This window comes from Coenobita brevimanus, chromosome 46 (genome assembly GCF_032717465.1).
Source record: "Coenobita brevimanus isolate Jiangsu-jjx chromosome 46, ASM3271746v2, whole genome shotgun sequence".
NCBI classification, from domain to species: Eukaryota; Metazoa; Arthropoda; class Malacostraca; order Decapoda; family Coenobitidae; genus Coenobita; species Coenobita brevimanus.
In genome coordinates, this window is record NC_136999.1 from 53,448,440 (window position 1) to 53,476,166 (window position 27,727).

At 43.4% G+C, this 27,727-nt stretch overlaps 1 protein-coding gene across 1 annotated transcript in view; it reads right to left on the bottom strand.

Annotated features, from left to right (window-relative positions):
* LOC145398736 (protein sidekick-like) overlaps window positions 1-27,727 on the bottom strand; it is an 82,630-nt gene that overhangs the window by 25,755 nt on the left and 29,148 nt on the right. Inside the window, exons 3-8 of the mRNA XM_080271534.1 lie at window positions 25,425-25,502; window positions 24,806-24,938; window positions 23,483-23,633; window positions 22,080-22,228; window positions 20,689-20,729; window positions 16,025-16,137 (exon numbers count right to left, since the gene is read on the bottom strand). Of these exons, the coding sequence (XP_080127660.1) occupies window positions 16,025-16,137; window positions 20,689-20,729; window positions 22,080-22,228; window positions 23,483-23,633; window positions 24,806-24,938; window positions 25,425-25,502 (665 nt within the window). The remainder of the gene's footprint in view (window positions 1-16,024; window positions 16,138-20,688; window positions 20,730-22,079; window positions 22,229-23,482; window positions 23,634-24,805; window positions 24,939-25,424; window positions 25,503-27,727) is intronic.

Genomic DNA, 27,727 nt, shown 5'->3' on the forward strand with positions numbered 1-27,727 from the left:
TATATATACAAACAAACTATCCACCTATCTGTCTGTGTACAGGTATCTACCTATTCTCCATAGAACATTTATTGCTGCTCAATGCCCACTTTCAATTTTATTTTTTGTCCACTTTTCTGAACTTATGAGATAGATAGATATATATATATATATATATATATATATATATATATATAGAGAGAGAGAGAGAGAGAGAGAGAGAGAGAGAGAGAGAGAGAGAGAGAGAGAGAGACAGACAGACAGACAGACAGACAGACAGACAGACACACAGACAGACAGACAGACAGAGACAGACAGACAGACAGACAGACAGACAGAGACAGAGACAGAGAAAAACTACTTGTGAAATCCGACGAGTCAGTAATAAATAATCCAGTTGGTGCTGTAGGCCTAATCCAAAAGTTAATCCAGGACGGTGGCGAGAAAATGATTCCAAGACTCTCTCTCTCTCTCTCTCTCTCTCTCTCTCTCACACACACACACACACACACACACACACAAACACCCACTGCTCCGGGGGCCAGACTGTCCTATTTCTCTCCGTGGCACGATCGCTTATTTTTTCCTGATCACGTCCACCTTATCACCCAAGCTTCGGGTCACTAGCTCTCAGTCACTACACTCATTTCACTTTAACCTGGCCCAAGGCTGCCACCTCTTCATAATTGAACGCTGGTAGGTCATGCTAGTCACGAAGAAGTGCGCTATACAAGGAATGTAGGGCTATAGCATTAACTTATCCTACCACTGAACTGCGCAATCTGCAAAGAGACGAAAAATCTCAGCCAAGTTAAGATGAAAGGAGTATAGTTCTCAGTTACCAAGGCCGTATTTTAAATGATTTGGGATATTCCGTAACACCTCTCCCTTAGTGATTTATTCTATGAGGGTTTGGGGATTTTGTAACACCTCTTTCTCAGCGATTTTGTCTGTACATTATACCTCAGTCTCTTGTATATTACTGATGCAAATTATGTAGATGCTAAAAATAAAAACAAATAATATAGGATAGGATGCTGATGTGTGATATGCAGACTAAATAGCTAAGGAAGAGGTTGTACGAAGCCCTCTACTCCACCAAAAAATACGAGTCACGCTAACAAAGCCACACAGCTCTGTACTTCATTTCTGCTTACGTCAGAAGGTCTTATTCTGATAAAAATAGAAACCAGACAGCACTCCGAGAGCGCATACCTCCACCAACGCCTATACGTGTACCAGACAAGTCACAGCACCACTAAAATTGATTCATCTCTTCCTTCTCCCATGACCCACATATCCACAAAATTTCATTGCAGTCTACCACTAACTCTTTCAGATATCTTGAGGACAGACAGACAACTAGGTGTGAATGCATGATCTCTTCCAACTTTCGTTGGCGGAGGTCAAAAAAAGAAAGAAAGAAAGAAAGAAAGGTTGAAGATTATTGCTATGAACGTGTTCGCGGAGAATTTACCCCTTCAGTGAGATGACATCATAAGTAAGGAGTGGTCCATGATATATCTATCCATCTATCTATCTATGTCTGTCTATAAATAAATAAATATATACTGTATATACATCCATCCATCATCCAATCCTACACACACACACACACACACACACACACACATATATATATATATATATATATATATATATATATATATTTTTTTTTTTTTTTTCGCGTGTTGCGGGTACGGCTCAGTGTGCTGCTGTGAAGATCGCGGAAGTGTTGTGCTTTGTGAAGTTACTGACCAATCTTGCAATCACTGGACGTAAAAAGCTGTAACTAAAATGAAGGGGGGAGGGATATGGTAAGTAGGGTAAACATTAGTAACGCTGACAGAGCCGTCCCTGGGCAACACAAGAGGATTGGGTTGCTTATCATATAGACCGCCCTCTACTTTACCTTCGCTGTTTTTTTCAGGTATTGTTCAGCACATCTCAGTACTGGATAACAGCGGGCCACTCCAGTGCCCTGATATACAAGCGTCCCATTGTTCCCTCCCTATTACCTGAAAGGAAGATGGTACACTTCAGGATAGGGGCACCTTCCAGCACTCCACTTACGACATTTAGGTGAACCGCGGGCTACCACCACCACCACAACAACAACAACAACTACCACCATCATTACCACCACCACCACCACCACAACAACAACAACAACAGCAACAACTACCACCACCATCACCACCATAATCACCACCATCATCACCACAACTACTATTACTACTACTACTACTGCTACTGCTACTACTACTACTACCATCACCAAGTATCTGCCCTAATCTGTGTAAAATTATCCAGATAAGCAATAATAAAATGAAAACAACTTTCTAGTAATAAAAGAATTAATATGCATTCCAACACTGCATTTAAAGATCATATAACATATTTAACAACACTAATTAACAAGCACTTTATCAGGCAATTCAACAAGTACTTTAATAATCCAATACTGCATTTAATAATCGAATAACTCATTTAACAGCAGTAATAAATAAGTATTTTTAACATTTAGATACCTAATTTAACATGTACGCTGACAGCTACAGTATTCAACAAACACTGTGGCAATTTAGCTCAGCATCCAAGGTGGTCGGGAGGAGGAGAGGGACACCAAGAACGAGATGGGGATGCGGCACTACGAGTATGTAAGGGATGGTCGTGGGAGGAGTTGTCGTTAATGAGTAGGGACGAGGAGCATGGAGGTCCTAGCTTTGTCCAATCACCTCACAGGATGCGGCGTCAGACAGAGACACAGACAGATAGATAAACAGACAGATTCAAGCATATCAAATCACCCGCATCGCAAAACCACTCCATTTATGCTTCCAACTCACGTGGCTCTTATCGTATCGTTTTCTTGCAGGCGGCTTCCCGGAGCTCTATGGCAGATTAAGACACTAACTTCGGCTGTACATCATTCCATAGCACTTCTTCGTGACTAGTGCGTTGTTCTCGTGTTGGTCTTTAGCTACAGCCAGCATTTCAGATGGAGGAATGTCAAGTTTAGGCCAAGGTAAAGTTAGAAGTGTAGTTACCCTTCAGTACAAAACTAGGCAAGAGCGCTGCCACACACACCCTTTCCCTACGGCGGCACGAGCCAGACTGAGCAATTACAAGAAGCGAGACAACGAGGGTTCTGAGAGAGTATAATATGAGCTCTCTCTCCCTTTATCCCTCTCTGGCATAGGACAGGGTGACAGGAAGGCGATTTGTTGTGGCCACCCCTTACGGGAATAACGCGTCTGGCTATAGATAGGTAGATGGTTTGCTATCACCGAGCGGCAATGATAGTCACGCTATCATTACCATACGGATAAGAGAAGCCATTATCTTTGCTTTATCATAGTAATAATTATTTTCATTGCTTACTAATAAGAGTTCTCATAAAGTGGTCACTGTGTGGTCTCTCTCTCTCTCTCTCTCTCTCTCTCTCTCTTGCGGGGTGCCACTTGTTGCCATAAAATACCTGTTACCGACACCACTACCACCATAGCTACATACTCTAAATGGGGTTGGAGGCTTCGTTGCACCTCCCCATTAGTGGTTTATTTTACACATTACACCTTAACATTCTAGTGCATGCCATTTACATCACATTAATATCTATGATGTTTGCATTAAGAACATACAAGAGGATAGTGAATTTTCAATCATTTCCTGTGGCACCCTCGGGGATGCATAGGGCCTCGATGAACTCACACCACCACATCCTATCTTGTGCTAACTCCTCAAGATCTCCCCAACACTCATCTCCAGCTTCCCGTCTCATTGTCCTCACCCACGTCTCTTTAGGCCTTCCTCTACCTCTCCTACCAAGTGCCACCCACCCTGGTGTACCTCGTACTATTCCCTGTCTCCTATACACATGTCCTAGCCACTTCCATCGTGAGAACCTAACATATTCATCGACCGGCTGCACTCCCGTTATTTCTCTAATTCTACTATTTGATATCCTTTCCCACCACTTAACTCCTAATATTCTTCTAAGTGCTTTGTTTTCAAACACCAAGAATTTATTTTCCATAGTCACTGTGCTGTACCAAGACTCGTGTCCATAAATTAAGATACTCCTAACCATTAATTTATAAAGTTTGATTTTTGTATGCACAGAAAAATTGTTATTATTCCAAAAATTTTTAAGCATTTCCATTACCTGATTAGCCTTCTTTAACCTTTCCTCGATTTCAAAGTTCAAAGAACCATCCTTGGCTAAATAAGTACCTAAATATTTAAACCTATCAACTTGCTTTACAACCATACCTCCAATTACACATTCCTGCGCATTTTCCATATTCATATTGATTATTTCAGTTTTTCCACAATTAATAACCAAACCCACCTTGTGACCTTCACTCACCAAACAGTCCAACACTCTCTGCATCTCTTCTGGCCCATCACAAATCAAAACTATATCATCTGCATAATCTAAATCCAAAAGTTTCCTGTTCTCTCCCCAAAGTATACCTGCACCGGTTTCTGTTCCAACGCTTTTCATAATGTAATCAATGACCAATATAAATAGTAAAGGCGATAGAACACCACCTTGAATTACTCCGGACTTGACTTCAAACGAATCACTCAGACAACCATCAACCATCACTTTACAAAATGTGTCCTCATGCATGTTCATAATAACCCTCACAAACTCCTCTGGTATTCCATAATGTCTCATGATCTTCCTCATAGTCTCTCTCGAAACACTATCAAAAGCCTTTTCAAAATCAACAAAACAAAGACTTAACGGTACTCTCATTTCATTAACTTGCTGCATCAAATGCCTAACTATAAAGATCTGATCATTGCAACCACGTCCCTTTCTAAAACCAGCCTGTTCATCCCTCAGAATACCCTCAACCACCGGCTCCAACCTATTTAACAACACTCTACTGAAAATTTTCAAAGCTGTCGGTGACAAAGAGATTCCCCTCCAATTACCACATTCACTCAGGTCTCCCTTCTTCGGAACTTTAACAATTACACCATTCTTCCAAACTGATGGTAGTAACCCCGTCACCCATATCTTATTGAATAGCTTGGTCAAGATCATTATTAATCTATCCCCCTCCACTTTAAACATTTCCGGAAATAAACCATCCTCCCCTGGTGCTTTATTATTCTTTAACTGTTTTACTGCTTTCTCCACTTCTGCAAGCCTCAACTCTCCTGTTTCTATATTTAAATCTTCCTGAGCAGACGGTATATCCTCTTCTGGTGGTATTGGTCTATTTAGAACTGTCTCAAAATGCTCTTTCCATCTATTTTTAATATCTCCATCTTTGGTCAATAAATTTCCTTCCCTGTCTCTAACTGGTATTTCCTTGCGTTTACCTGCATTACCACTCAGTTCTCTAATCGATTCATATGCTATTCTTTGACTCTGTCCATCATTTTTGTTTATTAAGATTTCAGTCTCTGCAACCTTTTCATCCACAAGTAAAAGGTGTTAGGAAATCTTCAAAACCAGATAAATACACCCCAAGACATACTTCATTCGCAAGTAAAACTAGAAAACACTTAATAGTATGGAGAGGAGGGTATAGGACGTGATTCCCCACCCACGCCTCTGTGATGGAGTAGCCACCTGTTGCTCTAAACTCTAAAGGACTCTGCCAACACCACTGCCGCTGCTGACTCATCACACACATCATCGCTATCACTGTTACTCTTTCACCTTTACTTCCCCTTTAATTGCCATCTCTCCATCCTGAAAGTCGAGTTGTAATAATAGATAACACTAGAGGTTGGTGCTAGTCACGAAGACGTACTATGGAATGGATGTAGAGCCTTAGTACTGTCTTCTGCCATTGAGCTTTATGAAATAGTTGCAAAAGAACGAAAATCAAGTTAAAATGAAAGAACCATAGGTTGAATTGTGTTGCACCATCAAAGCCAACTGAGATTCAACTTCACATTTTACAGAGTAATGATTATCACTGTGTGTTGAAAACAACGTTACTGCTGTTAGCACCGTTCGGTGGTGATCCGGTTGTCTTTATGATCATCACATGGTGACCATACTGTTTTCTTCATTATCAATCGATGGTACCAAACTTCCCTAACAAAAAAAAAAATAAATAAATAAATAAATAAATAAAAAAAATGAGTAGACTCTGTCGCCTCTCGCCTCAGGTAGACGCTTTCTTAAAAGCTATTGGTAGGCCTTGGTATAGTTCATCTGTATTGAGGAAGCCAGTCACCGTGTGGTGGCAACCTTGTTTGACAGGCAGTTCGTGTCCGAAGATAATGAAGGAGGATCATTGTTTTTTCTGTCAGCACACCCGGCCAGGCCAACACAGCGTCAGACATGGACACTAATGCACGTACTTGCACTAACCTCAGGTAAGGCAACATGGACGTTTAAGTAGACACTTTCAAATTTTCACCGACTGAGTTCGGGCAGTACAGCATGTAGCCAGACTCTTTAACCTGTACAGATACAGTACAGCATGTATTTCAGGGAAGTTTCATCAAAGGCAAGTTCGACTCAACTGAAGAACTTGTTGCCTTACTGAAGAAAAAAAATGTATAAAAACGACGTGTGTTTAAAGTTTTTCAGCTCTGTTACATGAGAAAGCAAGCGTCACCAGCAGCAGATCTCCGAGATGAAGTATGGCTCTCTTTTGTGTGAATGTTTCTTACTGTATACAGATAGGCAGATTAACAAGCATGGAGGAGGAAGTATAGGACGCTGTGAACTGAACCCTGACAATAAGCAACTAAAAAGCTTTCTGTAGGGAAAATACCACAAGGCAGTCACCATGTAAGACGAACTCAACTTGAAGACATAAGTAAAAACTGGAGATGGGCTGTCAGGCACGGAGGATTTAAAGGAGAAAGTGGAAGAAATAATGGCTACTGCAAGAGGTAAAGTACATATAACAGTTTAATAATGAAATGTGCTCTTATTACACCACAACAAATAACAAAAAGTCGTTGCATTACATTATCATTTAGCTGACAAAATCTGTTTATCAGTTAGGCAGACAGATTAGCCGACTTAATAGCTAACAGTGACCAGCCCATGAGCGCTATTAGTACTGAGCAGTGAAAATGATTATTACCACGATATGGTAAATATCATGGTTACTCTTCTCACCGTACGGTAATAATAGCGAGACTACTATTATTTATACTAGGTGTTGATAAGTGTTGACGTAGCATAGAAGTATACAGAGCAACCAAATGACATATCTTGATTCATTTAGCACATTGGAGTGTTGGCTAATGAATTGGGACGGTGGGGTATTGTACGGAGTTGCCCTAGTAAAGTAATATCTCAATACATCCTCAATTAGCACTTCACTCCCATTTTATTATTACTATTATTATTATTATTATTATTATTATTATTTTGGATAGAGGAGCGACTCAGTGTAGGGATTAATGAAGGCTAAATCTGACCTTACCAGGTTGAAAGCGATCCTTCTGGACTGAATAAAATCGTCTGGGGATGCCAAGAATTCATTAAACACCGTGGTAATCAAGGAGTTAATTGGGCTGCTTGACTTGCAGGTGTGGCTGAATGTACAATCACGGGAAAAAGATCGCATCTTGTTCTACTGCGTCACACTTGGGGCACGTCTGTCAGTTTGCTTCTTGCCACATCATACCCAAGAGCACCAACTTTGGCCAGAGAAACACACCAAACCTCTAGGAATATCAGCCAGCAAGGAAAGTGACGAGTAGAAGAGGTAAAGTTGTAGGTGAACTTCATGGGCAGGGAAGAATAAGAAGTCTCTCTCAGCTAGGGAAGCCAGCAAGGAAAGTGACGAGTAGAAGAGGCGAAATAGTAGGTGAACTTTTGTGATTAAAGGCGGGAAAACTTACCAAGCCTCTCTCATCTTAGGAATATCAGCCATGGAAGAAAAGTAACAGAGAGAAAAGGTGAAATATTGAGCGAATCCTCCCACCCCGACGGCAGTATTTTTTTAAGAGATATGGTTGGGTGAGGAAAGTGTTATTACCATAGATATTTTAAGTATGTTAGGACACCCCCTCATAGTCAAAGGGTTACTGAAGGCTATTTCTAACCCTTCCACTTTTAAAAGTCTCCCCTAAACTGGATAAAATCAAACAAAAATATCAAAAACTCAGAAAAACGTCCTTCAGTTGCAGGCGTCAACCACTTCAGTTCAATGATGTGCGTTTCATTTTGCTCTTGCCGCCTCCAGACGATTTTATTCAGCTAACGAGGGACTTTTCTACCTGGAGGGGTTAGCTATGCCCTTCATCGACTTCTTCTTCTATACTACAAATGAGGAAAATCGCTTGACAAAATCGCCTGAGTGTGAGTAAAATGAAAAGAGGTCACAGTATCAAATGGCTTAATAATTGACAGTTTTTCATCCTGCCTCTATAGGACTACATAATAGATAGATAGATAAATAGATAGATAGAGAGACAGATAGAAGCAGGAAGTCAAATGATGAGAAGGTGTTGTGTTTGCGAGAAGCGAGCAGCGCTAAACGCTTACACGGGGGAAAGCTGACGACAGCGGCCAGTAAGGAGATGATTCAGTTAGCTGTCAGCAGTCCTCTCGTGAGAAAGTTCTGTTGCCATGAGGAAGATACGTGACACACACACCCTACTACACGAGATTTTAGGAAAGAGAGTTTAGAAGGAGACAAGCGACCCTAGAGAGAGGTCGAGACGGAGATTAGCCTTAGAACAGAGAGAGAGAGAGAGATAGCGAGACAGGGAGGTAGCTACCCAGGACTTATACTATTATACCTGTTTAATATTTCCAAGACAAATAAAAATAGTCCCATACTATTCTTTACCTCTCCCGTCACTACATGACATCTGGTGGGGAAACTACTACAAGATATAAAAGCCGCTCGACCACAAGTCTAAAATATCCTGCCTCTACAAGCAAATACAAAGTCGCTGCTTTATGATACAAAGTCTTTATGACACCTCCCCCACTCCCCATTTTAATAACTTGATAATCGCCGGACTGACTCTAACAGGTAATGGCGGCTGATATACAAGATGATCTAAGTCTTCATCTAATGGAGAAAATAAAAAACAAGTAATTTTTTAACAAGTTGTATCTTGTTCATAAAACACACTCTACATGGGTGCCATTACGTTGAAAAAATCTACGGATGTTTCTCTACTATTATGGCGAACGCGAGTTAACACATCTGACATTCTATAAGGGTAACTGAAAAAAGATCATTATTCCTATGCATACTGTTGAGCCACCCTGTACATTGATGCCTACCGACTGCACGTAGGCCATCAAGACAGGTAACCACAATGGATTTAAGATTTGGGAAGGGAAAAACGCAGCAACCTCGACCTCCCTTCTAATGGTCAGGTAGGGGTGTAATTTTTCTCCCTCCTGGGGCACAATCAGCAAGGTCTGGTGGTGACGATATTGGACCAGTATTTATAAACTCTCCCAAGCCTTCGTTTTGCTTAAGGCTGCTTGTACATACACTTCAGTCACACAGCCACCAAACACTTTACAAGCAAATCAGAGTAAGTATCTAAGTAACATTACGGAAAATAAAAATAAGCTGTGATAATACTGTAGCTGTTATGTAAAAATATGGTTAGGATCTTTTTATAACTAAGACCCTTGGGACTTGGTGGGCAAAAGTGTGGCCGCCCCTCACACTTCCTATTAATCTCTACAGTGTGCTCACCGTCCCACTTATTGGCTTTTATAACTCCCTATCATGAGCATTTGCAGGGGTCATGTAGCCCTATGATGGTGGTGTAGCGTGTCAGCTGAGTGATGTGTTGTGTGCATCAGTTCAAATACCCAAGAGAATAGTATATATTTTTTACTATCCAATATCACCATGGAAAAGACAAGCTATTAATTCTCGAAATGTTGTGGAGCTCAGTAGTATAGCTTCGAGTCCGTACATTCCAAAGGGGGTGATTTGGGACTGGCTGTTACCCTCATTTTATGTCATTTAGGTAAGTTTTCCTGAGACACAGTTGCAACCCAAACTGCTTGCTTTTGTCCACGTCCCCTTGCCTTTCCTATGAACGAAACCACTGGGAGACAAAATAAGGCCCATTTCAGTTTATTCCCCTCCTGCATAATACATCACTCCTCTAACAGTTGTAATAACATGAGATTCCTCGCTGCTTACTCAAGTGCTCATCACAGCCACGAACATGTACTGCTATACCGCGAACCTCTCCTTTCTTTTAATATAATGATACGCATCTTTTAGTGCAATGCCACCACCACTTCGCCCCGTCATCACCCAAAGCCAAAATTTTTTAATGTTTAGTCACCACAACTTCCTCTCCGAAACGTTTACTAGTAAAGCATAGATTCTACTCATTGTCTATCCCTGTCCTTAAGTTACAGGTCACAGCCACAGTATCACACAAAACCTACTTGTGCTAGATGAAAACTTTTATAGACAGCACAAGTAGCCACTGAGAACTCTTCTCATGAACTCTGGTAAAAACTCAAACTACTACCTTCGCTCAGTGTGAAACCGTGGCTACACCTCCAGCTAGAGACAGGACTGGAGAGTGAGCATAAACTATGACTCTCGAGTGAACACCCCTGCTATACGAGTAATGTGGTTGGTCTTGCATACATACAGTGATGCCACCACAGTTGTTTCACACCAACTGCTCGTCTTCTCACACCTACACCACACATCCCACATCACGTTATTTTATTCATTTGTGATTGTTCGGATGCTGAAGAGGAGAGCCAGCACACGGGGACATCAATATAACCAAGTAGCAGTTATACAAAAATACATAAGTGTCCCTCAACTCTCATCCTATCCCTCGAAAGGAGGATGGTGGACGGCAAGAAAAGAGAAACTTCAACCTGAAATCGTACTGGTTTACTTCCAGATGAAACTCTGGTGGCAGCAGCAACAACAGCTGCAACAACAACAGCAACGTGCTTGTCCTACACGTACACTGTCTCCATCCTTTCTTCTTGCACTCTGCTGAACAACCTCACACTCATCTCCAAGGATCACCTGCCCCTGACATGAGCCGTCCATCTGCTATCAAAACAGTTAACCTGAGAGACAGGGATGGAGTGGAGCTTCTTCAGGGCTCAACAAGCAAGTCGAAGGATCCCCTACCTCCTCAGTGGTCTCCCTGAGATATCGCTCATTGTACCTTCTCAATAAAGCTCCAGCCCGGCGAAACAAAAGTCTATGCTGATCCCAGTACCTGGACTACTAAAGTCTAGTGTCGATCCCCTGTACTCTGAAGGGGGTGATATGGTTCTAATAAACGATGTCTTTATACAGTAGTGGAACGTTTAATGAAGATAATTTGTAGCCTATTCACTACTTGAGGACTTCCATACAGAATTAAGCAGACCAGATGTATGGTAGGCAGAATAAACTGTGAGGGATGAAGATGGGTCGTATTTATACTTTTTACTTTGAAGACATCAGATTACCATGATGCAGCTTCCGTCTACGAAAATAGGTAGTGTACCCTGTAACTTCCTTCTCTGTAAGTGCGTTCACAAAGAAAATGTAAAATAACGGGTGGGCTGAGTTGTGTTCACTCTTTTTATCGCAGCTTCGTTAGCAGGGAAGGGAGGGGGTGGGGGGAGAGAACTTTCCTATCGTGGGATGCTAGCGACACGATGGCTACAAGGGTTAGCACTGACGTCAACTTGAATCCTCCATCATTACTCAGGGAGAGCAGCATAAACTCTGAACTGAAAGTATATAGAATCTCGCAAACAAATTCAGTTTCTACAATGTCTGGAATCCCCAACACATGGAAAAGTCGATCCAGAGCCCCTGCTGTGGACAAGGATTACTCTAAACAAAAAGAGAAGGATCGCTACGCTGATTAAAAATAGGCTACTAACTAGTAAAGATCCGTACGCAATGGCCAAAATTTCCAGTGAGTAGGACGTGCTGCCTGGAATAACTTACCACCATAGTGTTAATAATTTGATATTCTCACCGAAGCCATACACAGCCGACGATCTCAAAAGTTATGCAAGTCCTGAAGCTTACAAGAGATGGTTTGTATCCTGGGGAGGTGGTGGTACTAGACTTGCTGTTTAAGAGCGATGTGTGGACTTGATCCAAAACTTCACATGGGGGAGGAGGGGGCAGTTGGAAGGCCAAGGGTCTGAAGGGGGGGGGGCTCGGACTCCCTAAGACCCCTCCATAGCCAAGTTAGGTCGCAGTTGGCCCTACCATGGACTCCCATTTTTGTAGACCAGGCTATTGTACAGTAAGGCCCCTCCATCTCAAGTGTGCCACCATGCAGTCCTTCAGATAAATGTCCGTGGAACACTCCAGGAAACGAGAAAAAATAACACGTTTACTTACCCGGGACAAAATGAACTGCATGGATCCAGATTAACAGCAAAATTCAGGCGAGCAAACCATTGGCGTCTCCTCTCACTTCATTCGGTTTTTAAGAGTTTTCTCCCTGATTTCGGAATATCCTCGGTTACCTGTAGTACTACAAGTGTTTCTCTTAGCCCTTACTATCATGACAGCCATGGACGCTGCCAGAACACACCATTTTGCATGCAGAGAGTGAAAGACGGAGAGCTTCATTTGCTGTTTACTCCCTGTGAAATGGCGGATATCTTGTTTGACGACCTCGAGTGAACGTTCTGTACAGGTGGGTAGCATATTAGCGAAATGTCTCTGAGTATGGAACTTGTTTCTTATACAATAACTCCAGAATTGCTATCCTGGAAATTGCAGTATCGAAGGAGTCCTCGTGTCACTTTTAGAACTTCAGAAATTCACGTTTACCTCATTGATTGCTTGATTGGTTGATTGAGTGAGTGAGTGAGTGATTGAGTGTAATGTTTATTGTTGTAAATGTAGTCAGTCATCAACCGCAAGCAAGGGTTGGATAGTGAAGGCAGAGAGGGGTGGAGTAGGGTGTCAAATTCTCTCTCTAGCGCACATGATAAGCTTAAATGCTACCGCATGGCAACTAAACTGCATGGTGTGTCCTGAAAATAGACTGGATTGCTTCGACTTACACAATGCCATTATAAAACCTATGTGTTGCTCATTTTGTGATTGATTGAAAGGTTTGGAAAGGTTGCAAGGTTTATTTGAGCTCAGGCGACTGTAAGAGGGCTTTTGGAGTACATAGTATTTTGCAGTGTAGTTCAGTTGCAGTACTTTTGAGTTATATAAATAAGTATTTAAAAGTACATCCTATTTATTTACCAGCGGAACTATTATTAAGCTGTAATACATCCTAGTAGCTATCAAATTAACTCTGATCGCCGACATGAAACAGGAAAGTTCCTTCCTGAACCCATGGCTAAAACGGTTCTTCTTTGAGATATCCAGAATTTATTTCCTTATAACCCTTTTTGCCAAGAATCAATATCTAGACGATTTAATCCCCCAGGAGAATCAGCTATGTATTGCTAATCATATTGAGATCGTAACTCGAAGAATCCGGGTTCGATTCCTGAGCCGGTCAAGCTGTTGGACAAAGTTTGTTTTGCCTGTTTAGTCAGCTGTGTAACTGGAGGCCTAGATGATAAAGTCGATACGAGTCCTATTCTAATGAAGCTTAACAAGGTCTTTATTAGTCTTTATTAGTCTGTGTTATTACTGACTCTCGTGCACTCGACAGGCTTCAACTTCAGGCTTTTTATCCTTCCCCAAATCATAACACAATCAGGAAAACACCCAATTTCAGGCTTTGTGTTGCTGGAATCGTAAGAACACAAAATACGGGCGAAAGCGTGTGCGTCTGCTGATGGTGATGGTAGTGTAGGTTTGTGATGTGAGAGAGAGAGAGAGAGAGAGAGAGAGAGAGAGAGAGAGAGAGAGAGAGAGAGAGAGAGAGAGAGGTGAAGGAGCTGAGAACCAATGTCTTAAACAGCTATTAATATGACTAAATTACTGATCAGCGCTGCCACCAATGCTCGGTGAATCATCTCATAAATCTAACCAGCTGTAGATCTTCTCCAAAAGTTCATTAGGATGGCTTTGGTTTCTCTTAAAGACGATTTTTTAGCAACTCGACGAAAAGACTCCCAGCCGTGTTATGACTTATGAGGCTACGACACTTACCATGGATTTCGTAGCAACTGTACCAATAATGTTCGTGTTAATTGTTCGTGCATTCACCAACATCACTGCCAGAAGTTAATGCGGAAAAGGAAATTGAAGAGTGAAAGTAAATTGAAGAGTGAAAGTTTGGTTGCCTAGTGTCTTTGTGAAATATAGTAACTGTGGAAGCGGTGTTCTATCTTCCACACACACACACACACACACACACACACACACACACACACACACACACACACGCACACACACACTAAATTATACAGAGATCCTTGCGTAGTCTGTTTAGTATGCCTCGCTGAGTTCATTATAGTCTCTCCTGTCGTGCATGATTAGCTACATGTTTATTTTACAGTTCCTTCACCTTTACTTTGGGGAGAGTTTTGTCCTTCTGCAGCTTATTTCCTTCTTTCCTTAGCTCAGAAATGGAATAGCATGTTGTAGCTCCGCCTCCTCTCCATTACACTTTTGCAGATTTTTTCCTATACTTCATCGATAGAATAGGGCATAAATACGGCTCTACATCCTTTCCATAGCACTTTTAGAGCTTATTTCCCGTAGTTCAATAGCAGACTAAGGCAATAGCTCTACCTTCTCTTCATAGCACTTTTTCTAAACTAACACCACATTCTAACGTCAAGTTCTTGCTTTAGATCAAAAACAGCATAAAACAACACTGCGGCACTGTTCCCTAAGCACTTCTTCTTGACTAGTATCATATTCCAGAGTTTATCACTTTGCCACACCTCAGCTTTCAAGGTGGAGAGATGGCAACTTTAGGCCAGGTAAAAGTGAACAGAGCAGTTGCCTTGTTACCTATGAGATCGTTCTGTATCACATTCTGTTGATATTTTTGGTATTAATTCAAGTTAAAACTAAGTGACATTTTTCACCTAAGATTATTAATGCCGTAAAAGGGGAGAGGATGTGGGGGAGATACAGGGCGAGATGAAGGAATGGTGGGGAGATATATGAGAGAAGAGGGTGTGAGGTGGAGGAAGGGGAAGCAAAGGATGAGGTGGAGGGATGAAGTGGAGAGAGATATATAAGGAAAAGGGGTATGAGTTGGAGGCAGGGGTGGCAAAGGATGAGATGGAGGGATGGATTGGAGAGAGATATATGAGAGAAGGGGGTAAAAGTTGTAGGAGAGGGAGAGAGAGGATAAGATGGAGGATTGGAGTAGAGAGATAGATGAGAGAAAGGGGTGTGGGTTGAAGCGAGGGCAGCCAGATAGCAGAGGACAAGGAGCTGTGGAGGCGATTTATTTGTGGTCGCCTCTTACATGATTAAGGAGTTTGATGATGGATAGATTGTGATAGATAGAAAGACTTGGAAACATTCTTGAGTAACCCTTTCTCAGTTCCAGATGACAGGGGGTTAATAGGTCCGGTGGTGGCAGGGGTTTTGTGCTTGTGTAGAGATCCTGGGTTCGATTCTCGCTGCTGCAGGGCATCACACTGTTCCTTCCCCAAACTTCTTCCTGCCTCTTCCGACTGCCTCCAGACACACTGTCCTTGTTGCTGTCAAAAGAAAAAAGATTAGCTATACCACCATCCTCCTCCTCCTCCTCCTCATCATCATCATCATCATCATCATCATCCTCATCCTCATCGTTACCCACAACAGTCGATTTCCCATAACATGAAGGAAAAGTGGTGTTCTGACAGACAGTGTTAAATCCTGGTTACATTAAATTCGATGACCCTTCGATAAGAATTACAAGTGAGTCTCCTTGATTATTAGTCATATCTCCTCTTCAGTCTGGCTACACTTGACCATTAACTGAGCTGAATGAGGGTAGGAATATTTCTCAAGTGTGCCCTCCCCCCGCAAAAAAAATAAATAAGTGAAAAATAAAATAAAATAAAATAAAATAAAAAAATAAAAAAACGCATTATAATATATGTAAGGGGTAGGTAGGATCCAGAAGCAGAACTAGGAAAAATAAAGCAGAAGTAGCAGCAGGAGCAGGAGTACCCAGTCAAATGGGCCACACATCCACTCACTCATCATTCAAGCCCATGGAATTCTTGGCGGAGGAGTTTTGTATGACACAGAGATATGACACAGGGATATGACACAGCGATATGACACAGCGATATGACACAGGGATATGATACTGCGATATGACACAGGGATATGACACAGGGGTAAGCCACAGCGATATGACACAAGGATATGACACAGGGATATGACACAGGGATATGACACAGCGATATGACACAGGGATATGACACAGGGATATGACACAGGGATATGACACAGGGATATGACACAAAGATAAAATACAAGATGTCTCGCGAGATATTTTGAAAGCTTTAGGAAGTTATTCTAGCATTAATTTTGGGTGATTTTTTTTTTTTTTTTTTAATACCATCATGGGTCCAGGGTTCGTTCGTATTTTCGTCTGTAAATAATAAGACTCCGTAGCACCTCTTCCTCAGCGATTTATTTTTCGATTCTGCTGGTTAATATAATTTTGTACAGTATTTATGCATGTATGGCGATATTATATTAGTTCAAGCAACACAAAAGACGATAACAACGTATAATAAGCAAAATCAATCGCTATGGAAGAGGTGTTAGGGAGCTTCCTTAACTGGTGAGAATGCGGACTCCGTCTCAACTACTCAATCAATCAATCAATCAATCATTTCCTGTGGCACTCCACGGGATGCATAGGGCCTCAATGAACTCTCTCCACCAATATTTGTCTCTTGCCACCTCCTTCAGGTCCCACCAACACTCCTCTCCTGCTTCTTTTTTCATTGTCCTCAACCAGGTTTCCCCTCGGCCTACCTCTACCTCTTCTTCCTCTAGCAATCCACTCTGGCACATCCTGCATTAAACAACCTTCATTTCTGTATATGTGCCCCAGCCACTTCCAGCGAGACAGTCTCACATATTCATTAACTGGTTCCTCAACTACTACGGAGGTCTAATTACCCAAGACCTTAAGGAAGTAAATGGTCTATCTATCTATCTATCTATTGCCAGACGCCTTAATCCCGTAAGGGATGGCCACAAACAAATCGCCTCCATGTCACCTTGTCCCCCGCCATTTCACTGCCCTGTTCCCAGCTCACACCTCTCTCTTTCATTTACCTCTCCACTCCATCCCTCCATCTCATCCTTGGCCTCCCCCTCCATCACCCCCCCTCCACCTCACCCACATACACTCTCCTCAACAGTCTCTCACTCTCCATAATTAACTCACCTTTTATTCATAATCGGCCCTTCAATAACCGCCTGAAGCGTCTTTAAAAAATTTTGGAGGAAACCAGTGTATGGAATGTGACAATGCATAGAAGTATTGTGGAAAAAAGAAATGCTGAAACGGAGGGAGGTGAGAAAGGAAATGTAGGAAGCTGGAGGAGATGTGGAAGAGAAGAAGGAAGAGATAATTCGTGAAAATAAAGAAGAATTATTAAAAGAAAGGAAGGCAATAGTGAGAGAAGACTGGGACAAGACGGGAGACTAAAGGAATGGACATAAAGGAAATCTGAGAGAGGGAAATACAGTATATATGCGGAGGAGGAGGGATGGAAAGCAAGAAAAAGAGAGGAGTAGAGGAGAAAGAACACCGCGAGAGAGAGAGAACAGGAAGGAAGTAAGGCAAAGAAAATAAGGAAGAGGAAAACGATGAAATGGGAGAAGGGGAAATGGAAAAATTAGAGTTGGAGAATTGGCAGAAAGGAAATAGAAAGTAGATGAAGAAGAGGAAATATCAAAAGGAAAGGAAAATATAGAAAAGGGGGGAAGAATGTGTGTGAAAAATCAGTCACATGGAGTTACTATGACAAGTAGTACATCAAAAGGACCTACGACCCCTAGCGAGGAGGTAGTGTACGCTGGTTCTCTAACAGTGAGAGTAAAATATAGAACAAGATGAAGGCTCTCCCCACTCAAAGACGGAGAAGACTGTGAGAAAGAGGGCAGTAAAGGAAAGAGGAGAGGGTTAAGGGAAAATATGTGGAAGGAAGAAGCACAGAAGGAGAGAGATGCAAAACAGAGGAGGGATGAATGGGTAAAAAGCAAGGGGACGATGACAGGAGTAAGAGTTAATGGCAGTGGAGCGGTATTTGTGAGAGGTGTGAAGAGAGGAGAGAGAGAGAGAGAAGCGAGAGAAGGGGAATTAAAAACAGAGAGAGAGAGAGAGAGAGAAAGCGAGAGAGAGAGAGAGAGAGAGAGAGAGAGAGAGAGAGAGTACGATAGTAGGGAAGATAAGCTCCTAGGATGAGGGCGCTCAGGCGGAATGAGCCACGGATGCTGTTGACGATGGCGGTGGTGGTGGTGATGGTGGTGATGATGGTAGTGGTAGTGGTGGTGGTGGTGGTGGTGGTGGTAGTGGTTGTGGTGGTGGTGGTAGTGCTAGTGGTGGCGGTGGTGGTAGTGCTAGTGGTGGTGGTGATAATGGTAAAAGTAAGCCTGGTCGTGGAGGTGGTAGTGGTGGTGGTGGTGGTGGAGGTGGTGAATGATAGTGCTAGTGGTGGTGGTGATAATGGTGAAAGTAAGCCTGGTCGTGATGGTGATATGTCGGTAGTGATGGTAGTGGTAGTGATGGTTTCGCTGGTAGTGGTGCTGTGATAGTAGTAGCAGAGAAGGAGAGAGGGAGGGGAGAGTTGAGATGTTGGGAATTATGATAGTGATGATCTAGTAGTACAGTGCTATAGCCACCTTGTTATCATCTGACGGAACTAGGCTACTCCTACAACATAAGGACTAACTTGTGATTGCCTGAAAGTTGATAATCATTAACTTTGAATTAGGAATGAGTCTCCTTGGTTACTAGTCAAATTTGCCCTCCACTTTGACTACAGCTACTTGTCCATCAACTGAGCTGTAGTGGCAAGGATTACAGAAGTAGTTAGATATAAGTAATTGTAGTAATAATAGTACTAGGAGCTCAAAGTTCATCTGAATGCTAAAACCCCGTGGACTTCAGGCTGAAATTCCCCTATTCATGAACTTCAGCATTCTTCTTCTGTGGGATAGAGAGGGAACTGAGGGACGTTTGCATAACCAGGCAGCTCCATCGCCCGGTTATATCAGTGCCACCACATGAAGGCTTCCCTCTCCGGCCTCTATCACCCAACTGGCTACGAGACGACACTTGAATGGAAACCGTAAACTAAGCGACGTGTGTGTGTGTGTGTGTGTGGGTGGGTGGGTGGGTGTGTGTGTGTGTGTGTGGTGAGGACAGAGTGTATTGTGGCGGCATATCAGGAATTAAGGTGCTCTAAATCCGAAGACTAACAGCGAGGAAGGCCAGAGATTAACCAACATGAATTTACCCATTAACCCGTTGCTACAGGGGGACGCCTTCACGTGGTGGCACCGATTTGACTGGCCGGCTGAACTTCCTGGCCATACAAGCGTCTCAGCCACTTCCCTATCCCCTGAAAGGAAGTTGGTGGACTGGTGGTCTAGTGGGGTAAGGTGCTGCAACCGGCTGTGGCTCTTAAGGAATTACATCCAAGGGATCAAGGGAGGGTTGAGGTGTAATAAGCAAAATAAATCGCTAAAGAAGAGATGCAACGAAGCCTCCAATGACTGGCTGTAAGGTCTGTGTTCTAGGAGGCAGAGGAAGTGCCGTGTCATCTCTTCTTTAGTGACTTATTTTGCACATTGCACCTTCATTTTCACATAGTATGCTGTCTATATCCTCTTATCATCGACAATCTCTCTCTCTCTTCGCCGCACTGTAGCATCGTTATTTCTGTACTGCCGATCTTTAAATGGCCCCTGCACTTCTTAACTACCTGTATCCACTCCTCTTTATTTTACGGCAGGAACGTAGCACCCGTCTAACAGTGCCGTCTCGCCCCCTTTTTCTGTCAATCTCTCCAGTGCAAGAATTAACAGATGCTTTCAGCCCCTCATCTTTGCAGCAGGTCAACTCTGGAACTGTCCTTTCAATCTGTTTTTCCCCCTGTCTATGTGTCCAGGTATCTCGATATAAAGAAATGTTGAATTCGGCTTTTTGCTCATTTTTTCATTTTCTTTACATTCTTAATTATGATTTTTTGCAGAATTCTGGCGTTTAATTATTTTCCTTCTGAATAAGAAAATGTACAAATTAATCGCTATGAAAGAGGTGATACGAAGACCCTTATGCCACGTAGAATTCGTCTATTAACACGCTACTCACCTGAGAAGAAGGTCACCTGTGGCTGTTATGTAGGTGAAGGCTCCTGGGAAAATTAGGGAGCAGGAAAGAAGGAAGCAAAAGAGAAAGAACTAGCAGACAGTGATGCGAGGGAGGGTGATGGGAGAGAGGGTAAAGGGAGAGGGAGTGAAGAGAGAGAGGGTGAATGGAAAGGAAGTGGAGAGAGAGGGAGTGAAGAGAAAGGGGGTGGAGCAGGAGAAGGAGGGGAGAAAACAAATGAGAATCCAGTAGGAAGGAGTGAAGTGAGATGGAATAAAATGAGGGGGAGTAAAGTGAGACGGAGTGAAGTGAGAGGGAGTGAAATGGGAAGGAGTGAAGTAAGAGGGAGTGAAGCGAGAGGAAGTGAAAAAGAAAGGGTTGAAGTAGGATCAGGAGAGGAGGCAGCAGAAGAGGGTGAAGTGAGGTGGGATGAAGAGAGAAGGAGTGGAGTAAGAAGGGGTGAAGGAGGAGGGGGTGAAGTAAGAGCAGGAGAAGATAGGAGGTTAGGGATGGAAGTGGAGCAGTGCTGGATTCGGCTGTGTGTACTGCTGCTGACTCCTCTCCTGGGGAAGAAAGGGGAAGGTTAGAAGTGGTACATTACATTTCTTCCACCACCATCATCATCATCATCATCATCATCATCGTCAATATCATCATCATCCTGAGCTCCTTCTCTCACTCAGAAAATGGAGAGAGGTAGAGTCAAGAAAGAGAAATTCATGATAGAGGGAGAACTAATCAATTCAATGATCAGTGTAATGGGTCACGCACTCATTCATTCACCAATCAAGCTCCGGAATCCTGAGTATTTCCTAAACTCTGAATAAGTTAAGTATTATAGCACAGTTTCTCTCAGATGTTTTTTCTAGACTAGGAGTAAATTATATACTCAAATCGTATTTTTTTTCTTCTAAACAATGACTAAATTATATGCTATAGTCGCAAAACTGTTCTCTTTTCTGAACTATGATTAAATTACTGATTGACCTGTAACAAGCGCTTCACTAGAAATTCACTTGACAGTATTCTATGTGTTGTGGGGGCGGCTGAGTCTGCTGGTGTGGGAGTGGCGGTGGGAGTAGAAAATAAATAAATGATGCAGGATGGACACTGATAACGCTGACTGAGCAATTCCCGCTACACACAATAAATCACCCAGCGGAGTGCAAGATGGGTGTTATATTTGGACCACCCCGTACTGTATATGCCTCTTAACTAAATGTTCAGGTGCAACAGTTCATCTAGCCACAGGATTACATAAAAAGGTCAATATTCATAAAATTCTTCCGATAGTCAACGTAACTCCTCCACCAAATCACATCACTCGTATTGACATCTTTCACACAACACACTACTATCTCGTCTTCTGCAGGTGTGTAAAACCGGGCGCTGGAACCAAGTCAAGGAACCTCCCTCCACCCCCAGGTCGCCGTATTGAAGAAGCTAAACAATCCACTCCCTCAATATTAACGTTTTCATTACCATAACTTTACACTACACTACCAAATTCTGTAATCCATAAATTGGTGTTCATTCATTTTCATTAACCCATTAGCCTTCTCAGTATTCTCACTCTGACACACACACACACACACACACACACACACACACACACACACACACACACACACACACACACACACACACACACACACACACACACACACACACACCTTCCCTGCCCTTACCTCCACCATTCACCACACTCTCATCACTTACCACAGCATCACCACTCGCGACTCACCACACCAGTACCACAACACCACAACCTCTCTATCCTTATCTTGAAGCTCTTAGACATCACAGCAATTTTTTTTCTGTAACAAGAAGACGCGAAATATCAATGGGTCTGCTGGTGTCCGCCTTTGTATTCTTTTGTATTCCTTTGTACTCACCACACCTTCACCACTCACCTCGCACCACATGAACCAAAACAGAGGCTGGGTCTGCTTGGTGTGGAGTACATGTGTAGTTCCCCACATCTCTCGTAGCTGCTCGAGTGATGAAGAGTTTGGAGGTAGTGAGCGTGGGAGTCTTCTCTACCTCGACGCTCACCCCACCCCTGTAGAGAGAGTGAGCCTGTTGTTATTGTTGCTGTTGCTGTTGCTGTCTCTTAAAGCTTATCTGGCTCTGAACTCGGTGTAATTCAGGCTGCAATTGCCCTTCTCCTGCAGCCCACCTTCTATCTTGCGCGGGTATAGGGAAGGGAATGTAAGGACGTTTGTATAACCGGACAGCGAAGCCGATTGGTTATTTCGGTGTCACCACGTGAAGGCGAATGGTGAGGATGTAAGTGGTGAGTGAGGAGGCTGAGGAGCAGTGTGTGATGAGGATTTGGTAAGGATGAGGCTCTGACTGAGGAAGAGTTTGGAGGTAAGGCAGGAGTAAGTAAGGCAGGAGTAAGTAAGTAAGGCAGGAGTAAGTAAGTAAGGCAGGAGTAAGTAAGGCAGGAGTAAGTAAGTAAGGCAGGAGTAAGTAAGTAAGGCAGGAATAAGTAAGGCAGGAGTAAGTAAGTAAGGCAGGAGTAAGTAAGTAAGGCTCACTCCAGCCTAGTATCTCACTTTTCTCACTTTAACTTGCTTTAAAATTGTCACCTCTCCATCTCGCGAAGAGAGAGAGAGAGAGAGAGAGAGAGAGAAGAAACAGAGAAGAAAGAGAATGAAGAATGTATAGAGGCAAAAGAGACAGTGTGAATGGAAAAGGTGAAAGAGTTAGCAGAGGAGACAGACGTAAAAGAGGAGAAAGAGAGAAAAAAGAGAGAAAGAGGCTTAAAGACTGGAGAATAAAGAGTTAGAAGAGAGAGAGAGAGAGAGAGAGAGAGAGAGAGAGAGAGGTGAAAATGAAGAAGCCAAATGTGAAAAAGTGGGAAGAGAGACAGAATGACAGAGGAATGAGAAGTGGCCTGAAGTTAAAAAAAAAAAAAAAAAAATAAGCTGAGAGTGGCAGGAGTTTAATTAAATAAAACCTTTGGAGCAGAAAAAAACTCCAGCATTCTTAAAACTAAGGGAAAAGGAACAGGGTTCACTTATATTACACTACAGCTACTATTGCCTCTACCACTAATATCACTACCATTCTGCTACTACCACCACCACCACAACTAACTTTACCACTGCCACCACACATACCACCACTTCTGCTCACTTCCACTAACACCACCACCACCACCACCACCACAACCACAACTGCCTTTACCACTGCCACCAAACATACCTCCATTTCTACCCATTCCACTAACACCACCACCACAACCATTACCACTACCACCACCACTACCACTGCTACCATAAATATCACCACCACTACCACAACCAACCTTGGGGAGTCGTAATCAAGGGGTTGGTTGCCGTGGTACCAGGTGAGGGAGGCGGTGTTGTAATTGTGTGTGTTGACGCGGCAGGTGAGTCTGATAGTGGACCCCTGCTGGATGAACACCTCGCCGGGACCCTCTATTCTCGCACGCTGCACTGCCCAGGGAGAGAGGAGGTCAGGCCAGGGAGATTATGAACACTGTTTTACCCAGGGAGAGAGAGGTCAGGCCAGGGAGATTATAGACACTCTTTTGCCCAGGGAGAGGGGTAAGGCCAGGGTGATTATAGTCACTCTTTTGCCCATTGAGAGAGGAGGTCAGGCGAGGGAGATTATAGACACTCTTTTGCCCAGGGAGAGGGGTAAGGCCAGGGAGATTATGGACACTGTTTGGCCCAAGGAGAGGAGGGAGAGAGGAGGTCAATCCAGGGAGATTATAGACACTCTTTTGTCCAGGGAGAGGGGTAAGGCCAGGGTGATTATAGACACTGTTTTGCCCAGGGAGAGAGGCCAGACCAGGGAGATTATGGACACTTTTGCGCAGGGAGAGAGGGGATAGAGGAGGTCAGGCCAGGGAGATTATAGTCAATGTTTTCACCTAATGGAACCGAACCAATCCCAAAACCTAACTACCGAGTCGTGAATGCATGGAATTCGAGAAGTCTTCGTTATGAGGAAGAAATGAGTCTCCTTGGTTACTAGTCAAATCAGCCCTCCAGTCTCACTACACTTGGCCATCAACAGAACGGCGAGAAACTGGAGATCTTCGTCAGGTTGCACAGAACTCTATAATAAAAAATAAAGTTGAACATTCCGACCAAAGTTTGTTTTTCTCTTGTCGCCGTTCACCCAGTGGTTCATTTGGGACCTGGATGTAAGTTCGATTGTTGCATGCCGTATTCTGGTGGAACCCTAGAATACGAAACTCTTCCCCCCCTCCCTTCCTACCCCTTCATCCCCACCCACACTCTTCCCCATCCCCTTCCTTCCTCACCCCAGTCCTCCCCTATTCTTACTCTCTCCCCCCTCCCTCTTTTCCCTCGTCTTCCTATCTGTCATCACCCTCCCTACCCTTCCACTCTATCCCCAACCCCTCTTCCCCCTATCTTCGTCTTCTCTCTCTCTCTCTCTCTCTCTCTCTCTCTCTCTCTCTCTCTCTCTCTCTCTCTCTCTCTCTCATTTTCCCTTCTCTTTCTGTCTCCCATCATCCTCCCTACCTATCCACTCTCTCCCCAATCCCTTCTTCCCCCTATCGTCGTCCCCCCTCCCCTCCTTCTCTCTCTCTCTCTCTCTCTCTCTCTCTCTCTCTCTCTCTCTCTCTCTCACCTACCATCGACGTGGAGAGAGACTGGCAGAGAGATCTTAGGACTGGCGGACACCTGACACTCATACACCCCCTCGTCCCTGAAGGTGACTGGGTTGATCTCAAGAAGCCACTCGTCCTTGGCCTTGACGTGTAGGGCCTGGAGGAGAGACGGAGACAGGGATAGAGATAGGCGGAGATAGATAGACAGAAGACAGACAGCGAAAGGCGACTGGGTTGATTTCCTGAAGTCACTTGTCCATATCGTTTACATGGGTGGCCTGGGGAAGAGACGGAGATACATACAGTAGATAGATAGAGAGATTGATAGATGGATAGATAGACAGGCAGGTAGAGACATAAATAGATTGAACAGATAGACAGATAAACAGAAAAAGTGAAAAATGTTTTGGTGAATTTTAAACAATTTTTTTTATTACCCAATCCAGGCCAGATCTATGTTATGATCTTGTAGTCTGCACTTCACTACATTCCCAGTTGTCCATCGCTTAGTGTGCAGTTAGATGCGTAGGCAGGAAGGCACAAGCAGATATATTAAGAAAAATAGCTAGACAGGTAGACAGACAGGAAAACTGATATGCACCCACACTCACACACACACCCACACACACACACACATACAAACCTTGAATCTTGCGTCAGCGGTGTAGGTGAAGATGCCCACAGTCAGGATGTGAAGGTCTCTCTGTCTCATCCACGACACCTGTAGGGGCGGAGAGAGGGGCATAGTCCAGGTGGGGAGAGGGAGGGCCTTCCTATACTCGTGGCGCGCGACTCTGAGGTTGTCATTATCGTTCCCTGGCAACCTGCCCCTCAACAGTGCGTCCGATTTCGTGTATAATATGATACGCGTGTGATTCGTGTATAATATGTTAGTGTATAATGATATTCGTGTATAATAACATGATTCGTGTATAATATGTTACGAAATCGGACGCACTGTTGAAAGGGAGGTTGCCAGAGTACGATAATGACAACCTCAGAGTCGTGCGCCGAGACTATAGCACCTTGGTAATATATTTTCCTCACTACATCTTACCCTTTTCTCACCGATGTCACAGTTTTCATCATAGTTAACCACCAGACGATCATTATTTCATGCCAGGGAGATCTCCGGTTATAAAAAGAGTAAAGGAAGGACGCACATAACCTCTCCCCCTTCCTTTCTATTTAGCTTTGAGTGGCAGAAAGAATGAAACACCAACTGAATGACTTGAAAGGCACTACATCTTCTTGAATCATTTTTTATTATAATTTTCCCATCGACGCAGTCAGCCGCAAATTAAATACAGGAAGATACTGAGGTGAAATAAATAGAATAAATCAATAAGGATGGGGCGTTACGAAATCTCCAGCGTCACCCAGAATGAGACGCAAAGACACACGGTGATTAACTCTCTAATGAAGGCAAGAACAGGTCAATTAATCATTTCTGTCGTAGCGAAAGAGTGAATGGAAGCTTCTGAATTACTTCTACTGCAAGAGGCAACTTTTTAGGCGAATAAAATCTACTGGGGACAACGTGAATAATATTGTTTTGTTCTTATCATTGCTACAGGGTTAGCGGAGACAGGCAGACGATTGCACGCACACACACATACAGACACACACACACACACACACACACACACACACACACACACACACACACACACACACACACACACACACATAACACACACAAACACAGCACTGATAACACAACCCCTCCCCCACGCAAACACAGCACAGCATAAGCAGCACACAATTTCCTCTCGTAATTCCAGACAGTCGACCTACTTAGATAATTTATGACGAAGTTCCGTGGTTCTGCGCCTTATAGACTTGCCATGTTTATCTGTCCATCCCTCTGTCATTAGATTTGCTGTGACTGCTGTGATGGGCAAGGGACAGACACTGCATGACTGTTAGGGCACGTCATGTGAGGGGCAGTCATGCATCAGGTACCTCTCAGTCATGCATCATCTCCCCTCACAGTCATTCACCTTGTCCTCCCCTTCAGTCATGCACCAGTTACTCTCCCTGTTATGCACCTGATCCTGCCCAGTTTAATCTCAGTTCCTCTCCCTTCCCTGCTTCCTTTTCCTCCTCTTCCCCTTGCTCTTTCCCCCTCTTCTTCCTTCCGTTATTATATTTCTTTTCGCTTACTTAATTCCACGCATTCCTTCTCCTCCTTCCCTCTTGCTCAGCCCCTCCCATTTCCTAATCCCTTTTCCTCATGTATTTTCCTCTCCTTCTTCCATTTACCTTTTCCACGTCCCCATTCCCTCTTCGCCTTTCCTCCTTTCTTCCTCTCCCCATCTCTTTTCCTCTCCCTATACCCTTCTCAAAATTCCCAACTTACCTCTTATATTCGTTCTATTCCCCTCTTCTTTCATTCGTTGTCGCCCCTCATATTAAATTTTCCGTTTACCTTCGCTCTCCCTCCATTGCTCTTTCTTTCCCAATTTCTCTCATTTTCCCCCTCTCTTTTCTGTTTTTCACCTCTCTCCTCCTCTCTGTCTTTCCTCCCACTACTTCACCTCTTCTATTTTCAGTTCTCCCCTTCTCAGATTCCACCCCCTTTCCCTTCCCTCTTCTGTTTTTCCCTTCTTCCCTGTTTCTCAGACTCTATTCTCCCTTTCCCTTCCCTTTACTGCTTTTCATTTTCCTTTTTTCCCAGACTCCTTTCACCTTTTCACTTCCCTTTCACTCATCTCCATTTTTTCATCTTTCCATCCTCCACTTCCTGTTTGGAGGGAAGGAAGGAAGGAAGGAAGGAAGGAAGGAAAGGAAAAGATGCAACTAAGAAAGAAAGAGGAGAGAGAGAGAGAGAGAGAGAGAGAGAGGAAGAAGAAGAAAAGAAAGAATGGATTATCACAAGATCGTAAGGATGGATTGAAGGAAGTAAGGAACAAAGGAAGGGAGGGAGGTGTGTGTGTGTGTGTG